At 40.8% G+C, this 13,522-nt stretch overlaps 1 protein-coding gene across 2 annotated transcripts in view; it reads right to left on the minus strand.

Annotated features, from left to right (window-relative positions):
• Nucleotides 1–13,522, minus strand: part of TMTC3 (transmembrane O-mannosyltransferase targeting cadherins 3) — a 67,979-nt gene that overhangs the window by 35,735 nt on the left and 18,722 nt on the right. For both annotated transcript variants that reach the window (XM_054718810.1, XM_054718809.1), the window contains exons 3-6: nt 10,852–11,070; nt 8,919–9,018; nt 3,739–3,854; nt 3,127–3,299 (exon numbers count right to left, since the gene is read on the minus strand). In XM_054718810.1, coding sequence (XP_054574785.1) covers nt 3,127–3,299; nt 3,739–3,854; nt 8,919–9,018; nt 10,852–11,070 — 608 coding nt within the window. The remainder of the gene's footprint in view (nt 1–3,126; nt 3,300–3,738; nt 3,855–8,918; nt 9,019–10,851; nt 11,071–13,522) is intronic.

Raw genomic sequence — 13,522 nt, forward strand, 5'->3', positions numbered from 1 at the left:
CTTATAATGTCAGCCATGTAAATAAAATTCATTTAAATTTTAGCCAAGTATGGTGAAATGGAAAAATATTAAATGTTACAATAGTAAAAAATGACATGTAGATTAAAATTCAGTGCAGATTTTGCTAGTAGCCTTAAACAACTGAAAAACTGGACAAAATATATAAAGTTTTTATTTTTAATCCTCACCCAAGAATATTTTTGCATTGATTTTTAGGGAGACTGGAAGAGAGAGGGAAAGACAGAGAGAAACAAGGATGTGAGAGAAACATCGATTGGTTGCCTCCTGCATGAGCCCTGACTAAGGCCTGGGCCAGGGAGGAGCCTGCAACCAAGTATGTGCCCTTGACCAGAATCAAACCCAGGGACCCTTTGGTCCACAGGTCAATGCTCTATCTACTGAGCAAAACTGGCTAGGGCTATAAAGCTTTTTTAAAAAACAACAACAACACTCTGAATATCAAGTAAAGATGGACAGCAATATCTGGGAGAAGAAAATCATCCCTACCGGGAGAGGTTAGTACCTCGATAGAGTTTTTAGTCTGTGGAGATGTGAGAGAGAACCCAGGCAGAATCCCGGTGTCTAGAGTTAGTGAGCAGAATATCATCAAGAATAAATGTGCTGAGAAAGAAGACTCAGGAGATCTGTAGAGGGTCTCTCTCCAGTTTTCAATACTGATGAAAACATGAAGAAATACTCAAGGTCAGTATAGTGGGTTGAATCATGTCTCTCATAAATTCATCACTGCCCAGCACCCCAGAATGTGACTTAATTTGGAAATAGGATTTTTAGTTAATATACTATATAATAAAGAGCTAAGCTCTACTTGGTTTGGCTCAGTGGATAGAGCGTCAGCCTGGGGACTGATGGGTCCCAGGTTCGAATCCGGTCAAGGGCACATGCTTGGGTTGCGGGCTCGATCCCCAGTAGGGGGCATGCAGGAGGCAGCCAATAAATATATGCGTCCCACTCATCATTGATGTTTCTATCTATCTCCCTCTCCCTTTCTCTCTGAAATAAATAAAAATATTAAAAACATAAAAATTAAAAAATCCTATCTAATAAAAGAGTAATATGCAAATTGACCATCACTCCAACACACAAATGGCCGGCCCCATGTGGTCAAAATGGCCACCCCCATGTGGATACAAGACAGCCAGCAGGGGACGGCAGTTGTGGGCAATCAGGCAAGCAGGGGAGGGCAGTTGGGGGCGACCAGGCCTGCAGGGGAGGGCAGTTAGGGGGGAACCAGGCCTGCAGGGGAGGGCAGTTGGAGGCGACCAAGCCTGCAGGGGAGGGCAGTTGGGGGTGACCAGGCCTATAGGAAAGGGCAGTTTGGGGGGGACCAGGCCAGCAGGGGAGGGCAGTTAGGGGCAACCAGGCTGGCAAGGGAGGGCGGTTAGGGGTTACTGGACCAGCAGGGGAGGGCAGTTAGGGGCGACCAGGCAGGCAGGGGAGGGCAGTTAGGGGTGACGAGGCCAGCAGGGGAGCAGTTAGGCATCGATCAGGCTATCAGGGATGTGGTTAGGGGGTGATCAGGCTGGCAGGCAGAAGTGGTTAGGCGCAATCAGGCAGGCAGGCAGGTGAGCGGTTGGGAACCAGCAGTCCTGGATTGTGAGAGGGATGTCCAACTGCCCGTTTAGGCCCTATCCCAGTGGGGTCCAAGATTGGAGAGAGTGCAGACTGGGCTGAGGGGCACCCCCCCCCCCACCGTGCATGAATTTCATGCACTGGGCCTCTAGTAAATAAATAAAGAGCTAATATGCAAATGGTTGTCACGCCCTCACGCCATCACTCCATAATGACTCAGACACTCAACACTGGGGAGAGAGGAATGGGGACCAGCCAGGCCCAAATTAACTTATGAGAGAGGAATGGGGACCAGCCAGGCTGCAGCCCGGGAGAGGGACAAGTCGCATGCCCCGTGGTCCCGGTTGCCAACAGCTGCACCTGCGCCTGTGGCTTGGGAGAGGGACAAGCTACCCACCATGCGGTCCTGGGCACTAGTGCCTGTGGCTGTGGCCTGGGTGAAGCTGCCTACCCATGGTCCCCTGTGGATGCAGCTGGGCCCGGTGAAGCCCGCCCAGGTCCTGGGTGCCTGTGGCCAGCCAGAGGGAGGGAAGCCCGGGTCCCGGGTGCCTGCGACTGGCCGTAGGGAATGCTGGGTCCTGGGTGCCTGTGACGGGCTGGAAGAGGGAATCCTGGGTCCCAGGTGTGGGGTGAGGCAGAGGCAGTTAGGGGCGATCATGCCAGCAGGGGAGCAGTTAGGGGCAATCAGGCCAGTATCCTCCATTCCTCAGCCAGGGCCGGCTGCTCCATGCGCCTGCTGCTGGCGTCCCCTTAGCCCCACCGGGGGCTTCAGTTTTCCTGCATCCCTCACTGACTGAGGCTCAGGTAACCAGGGCAGGCCGAGGCTTGCGCTGCTGGCAGTGGCAGCAGCAGAGGTGTGATGGGGGGCATAGCCTTCCCCTGATCGCCGGGTCACCTCCCGCCCCTGAGGGCTCCTGGACTGTGAGAGGGGGCAGGCTGGGCTAAGGGACCCCCTACTTCCAGTGCATGAATTTTCATGCACCGGGCCTCTAGTAACTTAATAAAGCTATTAAAAACCTCAATGTAAACTGAAGACTTGGGTGGTGAAGGCCTGGGGTGGAGGGCGTGGGCAGGCTGGAGGGGGCCAATGGGGGAAAAAGGGGACATATGTAATACTTTCAAAAATAAAGGTTTATAAAATTACAAAACAAAAGATTTATAAAACAAAAAAGGTGCAATGAGAAAAAAATAAAACTGAAGATTTTCTGGAATATTTGCAATCACTTAAAATCCAAAGTTATTTTATTTTATTTTTTTTTTTAAATATATTTTATTGATTTTTTACAGAGAGAAAGGGAGAGGGATAGAGAGTTAGAAACATCGATGAGAGAGAAACATCGATCAGATCAGCTGCCTCCTGCATACCCCCCACTGGGGATGTGCCCGCAACCAAGGTACATGCCCTTGACCGGAATCGAACCTGGGACCTTTCAGTCCGCAGGCCGACGCTCCATCCACTGAGCCAAACCGGTTTCGGCCAAAGTTATTTTAAAAATGATGGAAAAACAACAATGACGACGACACAGAAATTCATACCTGGTGAACACTGGAAGTTGAGACTGAATAATTTGGACTCTAATCACAACAAGTAATAATGTACTGAACATCAAAACAATGAGTTTTACTAATGTCTGCAGCATAGAAAATGGAATACTACTCTTTCCACGAAGAAACTGTCCAGCAGTAGTACATAATAATGGTAAAGTATACTGGAAAAGAAAAAAAATGTTTTAAATAAATAACCATGTACTACAATGTTTTCAACAATGTAGTACTTTTTAAATGCAAGATTAAATAAAAACTGACTGTAATTATAAAATCAATATGGAACAATTTGTGGAACTGATAATGAATAAAACAGAGCCCAATAATCTTATCTAATAATTAATTACATTGTAAAGTATTCCAAATTGCCTAACAATTCCATTATTTAAACTTAAAAAGCAGCCTTTAAAAAGCTGAAGGTGTTAAAATGTTAAGTAATTTTCAGTGGTGTGAGGGAAAACATGCTTGTTTCTTGAAAAATTTTGGTGTTATTATTGGTCAACAGATTGATTTACATAATGATACATTTAGAAAATAAGTTTATTATAATCAGATCCAAATAGGATAAAAGAGAGCATCAAGAAAATTCATATTTATCCTTACCCCCTGAGCAATAAATATTTCATACACACAGCAAATTCCCACAACTGTTATTCCTTGTTCTTTACACAATGTTGCAACAGCCACTAAAAACACTGTCAATGCAATTGGAGTCCACACTGCAATTTAAGAACAGAACAAAATAAAACGACAAAAAATTTTTATAATAGTACAAAAGGATATTTTAAGTTAGACAACTATTAGACATTATTGAAAAACTTTACTTGTGATTCTATATTCACATTTGTGCTATTTCCCAATGACTTACACTTTATAATTTAAAATGTATAAGTAATTTATGCTTTGAATATTAAAAACATCAAGTTATATAATTTAAAATAAAATGTTTTTGTGGAGATAAAGATTATCTAACCAAATACTAACTTTTTAAAAAATATATTTTATTGATTTTTTACAGAGAGGAGGGAGAGGGATAGCGAGTTAGACACATTGATGAGAGAGAAACATCGACAAGCTGCCTCCTGCACACCCACTACTGGGTATGTGCCCGCAACCAAGGTACATGCCCTTGACCAGAATCAAACCTGGGACCCTTTAGTCCACAGGCCGACACTCTATTCACTGAGCCAAACCAGTTAGGGCTCAAATACTAACTTTTAAAACAAATGTAGGGTGGCCAATTTGGAGAAGAGAAACTTACAAGCTTGAGTGTCATGATTAATGATCAATTTGAAATAAAGACAAATACCTAAAATTAACCCACAGATATAAATATACTTCATTTAATAAAAATCTGAAACTAAAAACTACTAGGAAAGGTAGAGTACCATTCTTACTAAACTCTGTAGTCTCACATGTAAAATTATGTAACGTGGAGTAAGAAGTATCACAGGGTTTAAAAGGACAGAGAGGTCCAAGCAGGTTTTAGCATCTTATCCATTAGATTTTAAAATACAATATATTTAGCCCGGCCAGTGTGACTCAATGATTGAGCATTGACACAGGCACCAAGGCACTGGTTCAATTCTGGTCAGGGCACATACTGGGGTTGTGGGCTCAATCCCCAACAGGGGGCGTGCAAGAGGCCTCGGATCAATGTTGATGCTTCTCTTATCATTGATGTTTCTCCTTCTCTCTCTAAAGTCAATAAAAAACATATTAAAACTATACAGTACATTTATTCACTTGACCATTTCCTCAATAAATACCTGTATATACTGAATACCTACTGCGTACCAGGAACCACTCTAGGAAATGGAGATAAAAATGAGATAAAGATATCTACCTTAATGCATGTTATATTTTACTGTGAGAGAACAAGCAATAAAGGGGTAAAAGAAAAATGCAAAATATGTATTTTCAGGTTAGAAATGACCCTTATGAGTAGTGCGGGATAAAGGGATAGAAAGCAAGATGATTTGATTTTTTGTTTTGGTCAAGTGATGAACTAGCATAACCTGTTGACTTGTTGGCCTCTTCTGCAAAAATCAACCCTAGAAAAAAAATTAAGTGAGAGGAACTAAGACTTCTAAGCTATTTGAAAGCAAAAACAAAACAAACAACCCTAAAAAAACTAACTCCTGGCTAACTCCTGGGGACTGAAGGTTCTCCCTAACATATCTGTGGGGTGCTATCAGGGACTGAATCTAAAGCATAAGAGGAAAAAAACACCTTTATTAACTTCTGCTGTAGCCAATCCTGACTGTATTGGGTAGATCCTTCTGTGCTCCTTTACTGTAGAAATCTGCAGATTGTGGGCATCCCCCAGATTAAATCAGAGCATTTCAGAAGTCTTGCTGGGTTAAAGGGTAGATTTTATATTAAAAGGTATAAGTTGACCAACCACCCCTAGGAAGTCACTTCCACACATCTCCCATCTAAATGCAGAAGGGTAGACTGGCCTATTCTCAATGCTGATTCTTTTTAAGAGACCAAGGAGGCATTTGGTAGAATGGTAAGAACAATAGAGAGCAACAGTGGCCCTGGGGAACCTGAAGCTCTCACCCTGGGTTTTAATGAATGACAGGATGGAAAGAGTGACCCTTTCTTCTTAACAGAATAAGGAGAAAAGTGGTCAGCAACTTTAGGACATCATGTGGCTTGAGCTCACAAGCCAAAATAAGTAGATATCTGGAGGATAGAACAGTCATAAAAGAGAGATAGCAAACATAATAACATATACTACTACATCAGAATTACTTGAAAAGATAGGCCAAGAATTTAAAATAAGTAATTCTACAGGAAACAAGGGAAGATACAGGGGTTATGAAGGATAGGAAATCATTAAAAAGAACCAAGTAAAATTATGAGGAATACAAAATATAATACAGTGGAACCTTGGTTCTCAAACTTAATTCGTTCTGGAATGCTGTTCAAAAATCAAAGCATTTTTTCCCATCAGAAATCATGTAAATTGAATTAATCTGATCCAGATCCCCAAACGATTCCGTTTTAACCTTTCTTATATAGCACTAGTAGCCCATTGCAGGAAGATTCCTGCAATAGGGTTTCCTGCTGCACTCTCCCCGGCCCCACCTGCTTTCCTCCCTTCTCCCCGGCCCTGCCTGCTTTCCTCCCTTCTCCCCGCCCCGCCTGCTTGCTTCTCCGCAGCTTTGCTCCCTTCTGCAGCGCTTGGCTTCTTTCTACGCTGTCTTGATATGCAAATTAACCGCCACCTTGGTTGGGTTAATTTGCATGCTCACCCTGATTGGCTGGTGGGCGTGGCTTGGCGTAGCGAAGGTGCGGTCAATTTGCATATTACTATTTTATTAGGTAGGATAGTTGTCTAATGTACTGTTTAATCTATAAGTAAACACTTAAAAAACAAAAAGGATATTATAACTTAAAAGGAAATGAAATGTACAGTAAAAAATGAAAATTTTATAAGTAGCAACAAAAGCAAAAAAATATAGAAAAAGAAAATATTCACAGCACAATATCCTGAGATGTTAATAGTGGTAAATTGATACTCGTGCATTCTCTCCTTTGTTGCCTGAAAGACTTGTGACTGATCCATACAGGTATTAGCATGAAACATTTGCTGGTTGAGATCGAACTGTTCAAGATGGGAGATATTTGAGAAACAAAGGAGGCTTGACTGAAAGTGAAGGTTATTTTAGTTAGAATAGGAAAGGTTTCCTTAAGAGGGAAACACAGCTGAGTTGAGGCCTGATGATATAAAGAAAAATATAAATAAGACAACTATGTGAAGATCTAAGGGACAGAAATTCAAAAAAGAGGGAATAATAGCAAGTATACACAGGTGCTTCACCTATGTGAGGATGAGAAAGGTCTATTTGGCGATAGTGAAGCTAGGCAGGGCAAAATGGCAGGGAAATAGGGTTAAAGAGGTAGGCAGGATCCTGATCATGGTCTTGTAGGCCACAGTATTTTCTAAGTTTATTGTTCATGCTTTACTTAGGAAATTCTATATTAGTTATTGAACTATTTCTGACTGCATGGAAGGCCAATAGGGAAAACAGGTACACTGCTTACTCTGAGCCATGTACTGCTCCAAATGCCTTACACGTTTAACTCATCTTGAGGCAGGGAAAGTTAGGACAGGGAACAGAGGCCTCAAGCTCTGCCCCTCCCCTTTTCCATCTTGGCTGGAATATCATAGATGTAATCTTCACTGACCACCTGTTACCCTGCTTCCCTCTCCTCAATATCCTGTAATTAAGACAAAACTGGTCTTACCCAAATTTGGCAGCCTATTGACCTAAAGGTGACCAATAGGGCCATTATGATATCTTTATAATAAATCTGCATTATGGTTTTGGGGCCTTCACCCCTTACCCCCTGAATTGCTATGACATTTTTAGGAGGACCAAAAAAGAAATTGCTACCTGGAGAAGAGGGATGAAGATGAGCCACTTCGGCAGGCACCCCACCAGTGCCAGAAACCAAGCCACCTTATGCCCACCCTGCCCTCATTTAATAAAAACCTTCCACACAGACCCCATTGGGGCATCTTGTTCTCTGAGGTTGCCCAACTCTCACTTGAGTGGGTACTATCACTTTAATAAACCTACTGTGCTTTGCTAAATCTTCCTATCACACTCAAATTCTTTCTTGGGCTGAGGTAAGATCCTGGACCTTGGTACTGGGTTGAGGCCTCCCTTGGCCTCCTCAGATGCTGCCCGACATCAATCTAACGCTCACAACAGGTAAGAAAGGTTATTATTTACACTGTATAGATAAAGAAACTAAAGCACAGAGAGGTTAAGTAATTTACTAAAAGAAGTAAACGGAAGTAGCAAATGTTGGATCTGGAAAGTGAAACAAGACTCTGGAGTCCATGCTCTTAATCTCTATGCTATGCTGTCACTCAAACTGTTTTAAGAAGGTATTGTGCATAGCAGCAGAGGCAAACTCATTTATACAAATCTGAGAAGACACTAAAGCTGTTCTACTAAGTCACTTATTTCCTGAACCTTAGTTTTAGTTTCTATACAGACAAAATTAGGCTTCTTATCATAGGTACCTTGGGTCTATAGCGAGAAAATTCTCTAAGAATGCAGGACAAAAACCTCAGCTTTAAACTTTAAGAACAATCAAATACAGATTAAGGACATTATGTACCCTGACCAGCTGTTACCCTGCTTCCTTCTCCTCAATATCCTGTAATTAAGGACCCTTTCATGCCACTGTGTCCGCACTCGTAAAAAGTCATTTTTATTGCTTGGAACTTGTTTTCTGACAATGCCAGGCATTATCAGCACTAATGAGCTACTACTGCATACAAAGCATTTTCCAGGGGTATGCAACATGGTACAACTCAATAAACAGCTGAACTATGATCAACACATAATAAAAGTTACACTCTAATAGGCTTTTAACTTTGCCTAATAATATAATTTACAGTCTTCAGAGGTGTTTATTAACAGAAAGACAACTGAAATATTGGTACATATTTATATCATTTATAGGAAACAGCAGACAGAACTAAAAATAATCCAAAAACTCCTACATCCTAGAATAATTTTTTAAAAATTAGATCACATAGAATCTGTTAGTCATGAGAAAATATAAACTACATGCAAGAAACTTTAATATTAACAATGTTGCATACTTTCATATATCCATAATGCTAAAGTAGAATAATATATAATGATAAGCCCCAAGTGTGGTATATGTTTTATAAGCAGCACTAAAGTAGATAAAAATTACCTGATCAAGTTTTATAACTATAGAAAAAAATGGAATGTTAAGACACTTACCTATGGAATTATTCGGTCCTTTAGATTTGGTATATGACAAAAATGCAGCTAGAAAAAAGATAGATGACAAAAGTTCTGCTCTTCCTACAACACCCGTTACCTATAAAGGGAAAGGGGGGTCATATTAATGAGGAGCATCTTGAAAACTTAACTGTACATAACAGCAACAGCACTCTAAGGAGAAACTAAAATGCCACAACTTTTCAAGTAAAAATTTTATTTAGACATTCTTTGAGTGCCCTCATGTGGTGAATTTGTATATCTTCCATAAAAATAAATAAATCAGTGACTCCAAAGTCCTTTTATCAGTAACTAGTGACCCAGTGCACAGATTCGTGCAAGGAAATTAGAAGGTGGCTGGTAGGGCAGGACTGGGTGAGACAGGCCAGACACGCCCTGGAGCCAACCTCCCTGGGTCCCTCCCCAGCCAGCCACACCTGGGGTGGCACCTTGGCTTCAAGGGCATCTGCGGAGTGAGCGGAGTCCCTCTGGCAAGTGGAGTCCCTCAGCCTGGCCTGCGGGGATCAGGCCAAAACCAGCTCTCCAACATCTCCCAAGGGATCCCAGAGTGTGAGAGGGCACTCTGCAAAGTTTTTGTCATACAGGGTGTGGAACACAAATGCAAGTGTCCAGTAAACCAGATTCAGGGCCGACAGTGCCCCAGCAACAACATAACCCGTGAAGGTGGAATTACCACAGCCCTGCGAGGAACTGGGCTCCCTCCTCTTTGGTTTCGGGGTGCGTCACCCAAGAACTGCTGCAGCCAAGTAACTGCAGCTTGGCAGCTTCTGCATTGAGCATCTGCCCCCTGGTGGTCAGTGCACATCATAGCTACCAGTCAGAGGACACTTAACATATTAGCCTTTTATATATATAGATATTTTGAAGTAATTATAAACACACAGAAAGTTACAAAAATAGTAGGTAGAAGACCCATGTACCCTTTACCCAGCTTCCCTCAATGGTAACATTTAAGTACTTCTTAAATATTTCCTTAAAATACAAGTGTTCTAAAAAAAAAGTATAGATTCAATGAGTTATATCTCACAATAAGTCAGCAAATTAAAGTTTAAAAAAGATAATCAACTTTAAAGTCCTTTTAAATTCTAAAAATTTAAATATAAAACACCAAGCCTCTCCCTTTAAAATATTCTGAACTCACTCTAAAATTTAAAACAACCTATGATTTTTGTAAATGTATGAAAAACTGCTAGACTCCAAAAAGTTCAAGATAGTGGGAGACACAAGAACAGCCCACAATTTTGAAATATATGGCAACAAACATTTTGAAACTATGGACTTACATCACTTGTTAGGATGTCTGTTCACGTTTGCATATATTTTAATATATTTTCATCCCTTATTTAAATTTGCCTTATTATTTTCTGTCCTTTGAAAATGATACCAAATTTTAAAAATATTTATATTCATAAAACATTTAGCAAATAAGTGTATTCATTTACATATTACATTATTAAGACTCAATGATTAGATCTTATGTTTTTGAATAATAAATGTTTATGTTTCAAAAACTGCTTTAAATTTTAAAATTTTATGTAGTACAAAGTTAGATTCTGTGCAGTGGGGAGTTAAGATTTATGCAGTAATTTAAGAGTCTACAATAAATTCATGGTTAAATATTATTCTTAAAAATATATACCATATAATCACTGTGTAGACCAGTGATGGCGAACCTATGACACGCACGCGTGTCAGCACTGACACATGTAGCCATTTCTGATGACACGGATGAAACATTTGCTGCTCCTGAGGATGAAACATTTGCGAAATAATGTTTTTTCCTCAAAGTGACACACTACCCGAGTTATGCTCAGTTTTTTTGCGAAGTTTGACACACCAAGCTCAAAAGGTTGCCCATCACTGGTGTAGACTTTATAAAAAATAATGAAATATTAATTTACAGTATACTTACTGCTTCTGTGTGTATTGGGTGTACTGCAAAGAGTAAAGAAGCAATCATACTACTTCTGCTGTCCAGAAAAAGTTTGCAGACTTTAAGAAATATTATAGTGACCACAGCATGTAAAATCATATTTAGGAGATGATACGACATCGGTTTCAGTTCACTAAACAGATAATTTAGGCGAAATGTCAATACTGTTAAGGGACGGTAAGACTTGTGACTTCTCTCCTAAAAGGAAAAAACAATCACTGATTACTAAGTACCTTGGTTCTTTAGGGTATATAAAATAATCATTGCATTTACTTAAAAAAAATCTTTATTGTTCAAAGTATTACAGATGTTCCTTTTTCTTCCCCCATTGTCCATAATGTATAAACCTAAATTATATTACACCGGAAATCTCAAAATACTACACAGAGAGTAATGCAAGAGAAAAACCTTCCTATCTAATAAAAGAGTAATATGCAAACTGACCATCACTCCAACACACAAGATGGCTGCCCCCATGTGGACACAAGATGGCTGCCACAAGATGGCCAGCAGCGGAGGGCAGTTGGAAGGGACCAGGCCTGCAAGGGAGGGCAGTTGGGGACGATCAAGCCTGCAGGGGAGGGCAGTTAGGGGTGACTAGGCTGGCAGAGGAGGGAAATTGGGGGTGACTGGGCCTGCAGGGAAGGGCAGTTGGGGGGGGGACCCAGGCCTGCAGGGGAGAGCAGTTGGGAGGGGGCAGGCATGCAGGGGAGGGCAGTTAGGGGTGACCAGGCCTGCAGGAGAGGGCAGTTAGGGGCAATTAGGCTTACAGGGGAGCAGTTTGGCATCAATCAGGCTGGCAGGGGAGTGGTTAGGGTGGTGATCAGGCTGGCAGGCAGAAGCAGTTAGGGGCAATCAGGAAGGCAGGCAGGCGAGCAGTTGGGAGCCAGCAGTCCTGGATTGTGAGAGGGATGTCCGGCTGCCCATTTAAGCCCGATCCTACTGGGATAGGGCTTAAACGGGCAGCCGGACATCCCTTGAGGGGTCCCAGATTGGAGAGGGTGCAGGCTGGGCTGAGGGACAACCCCCTGCCCCATGCACGAATTTCGTGCACCGGGCCTCTAGTCTTATAATAAGAGAATAGACACCTTTGCTATGGCAGTCTCCAACAGCAATACATCCAATTTTATATGAAGTACTAAATTTCTTTATAAACGAGAAGTCACATTTAACCAGAAATATTTTTGCTCTAAGACAAAATCAAATCAGGTTTAAGAATAAAACACAAAGATGAAAACTATATAAAATATTTATCTTAGTTATTTCTTGTAATTTTATATAAGGGAATGAACACTTAGCATCTTTGCTCTCCTACCCCTTACATAGTTTGGTGCGTAGGTACAGATTTCAGCCTGTTCATACCTACTAGAGAACATACGGAAGCACAAGCAACAAACACTGCCCATTTTGAACTAGGAACATTTTAATATCTCTATTTGTATTGACTACACACAGTATGAGTGATGTCTACCTAGAATGTTCTTTCCTGCTAGGCTAATAATTATACATCCTTTTTATTTCAGCTCAGGCATACATCTTTTATTTTAAGGCAATATATCGAACTGACATAATTTGTACCAGAAAGCAGAAAAAGGTTCTAGAAACATTGTGAGTGCCTGAAATGTTACTGTGGCTCCATTGGAACATATTTGCCAGTTGAAAGGATGAAGCAAGAAAGGGGCAGGAAATAGGTATTTTTAATTGCAGTATACATAACTGCTTTGTTAGGTCTATTAGATGTATATATGCCATAGGTAATAACAACTAAAAACAGATTAGCTGTTAATATAACTAATTATTCACATATTTCATTAATCTATTTAATAAGACTCCACTGTTGTAATCATCAGCTTATATATCAAATTTGCTCTGAAAATCTAGTAAAACAGCTAGTTTCATTATAAACAAGATAATTCTGATCATTATTATATTCAAGTATATTAAAGAAAAATTACTCATAAGCGCAAATATAATAAAAAAATAAGCCGTTAATGTAACTACATATATGGATGGCAAAACAAAGTGAGAAAGGATACCTGCAGAAGTTACCTTAGCACAGGTACCTGACAGAAGAGTGTGGCTTTACAGCTCAGTGGTTCTCAGCCATGGCTGCACCAATCACCTGGATAACTTACACAGCCCCTTCTTGCTCCCCCTCCCTCCCAAATTCCACAAAAACAAGAAAGCAAACACACAAACAAAACAGGACAAAAAATACTGATGCCAGCATCCCACTCTGTGATAACTGTAATTAATGGCTTTGGGTAGATCCTTGGTAATATGTATTTTTAAAGTGACCCAGGCAGATTCTCTGTGCAGCTAGGGTTGCAATACAAGAAAACATCAATAAACAGGGTATTACATATTAAAAAAAAATGAGCTTACTAAAAAGATTAATCTAAACAATGATAGCACCAGAGGAGTCTAACGATTCCCTAATGTGGTAGTATTCATGTAGATGAGGAGAATGTGTCTTTAAGATCTACACTGGTACAAATATCATTTTAAAGGTTGTACCTGTGCAAGCTTCCAGGCTACCATTACTTGATAACATCAATCATTAAGTCTTTCAAAGTGCTAATTGCAGGTTTCTCAAGAAACCTTATGACAACTAAATACTACTTAGAATAATTTTTCCCTAGTGGCACAT

Source organism: Eptesicus fuscus, chromosome 7 (assembly GCF_027574615.1).
Source record: "Eptesicus fuscus isolate TK198812 chromosome 7, DD_ASM_mEF_20220401, whole genome shotgun sequence".
Classification (NCBI taxonomy): Eukaryota; Metazoa; Chordata; class Mammalia; order Chiroptera; family Vespertilionidae; genus Eptesicus; species Eptesicus fuscus.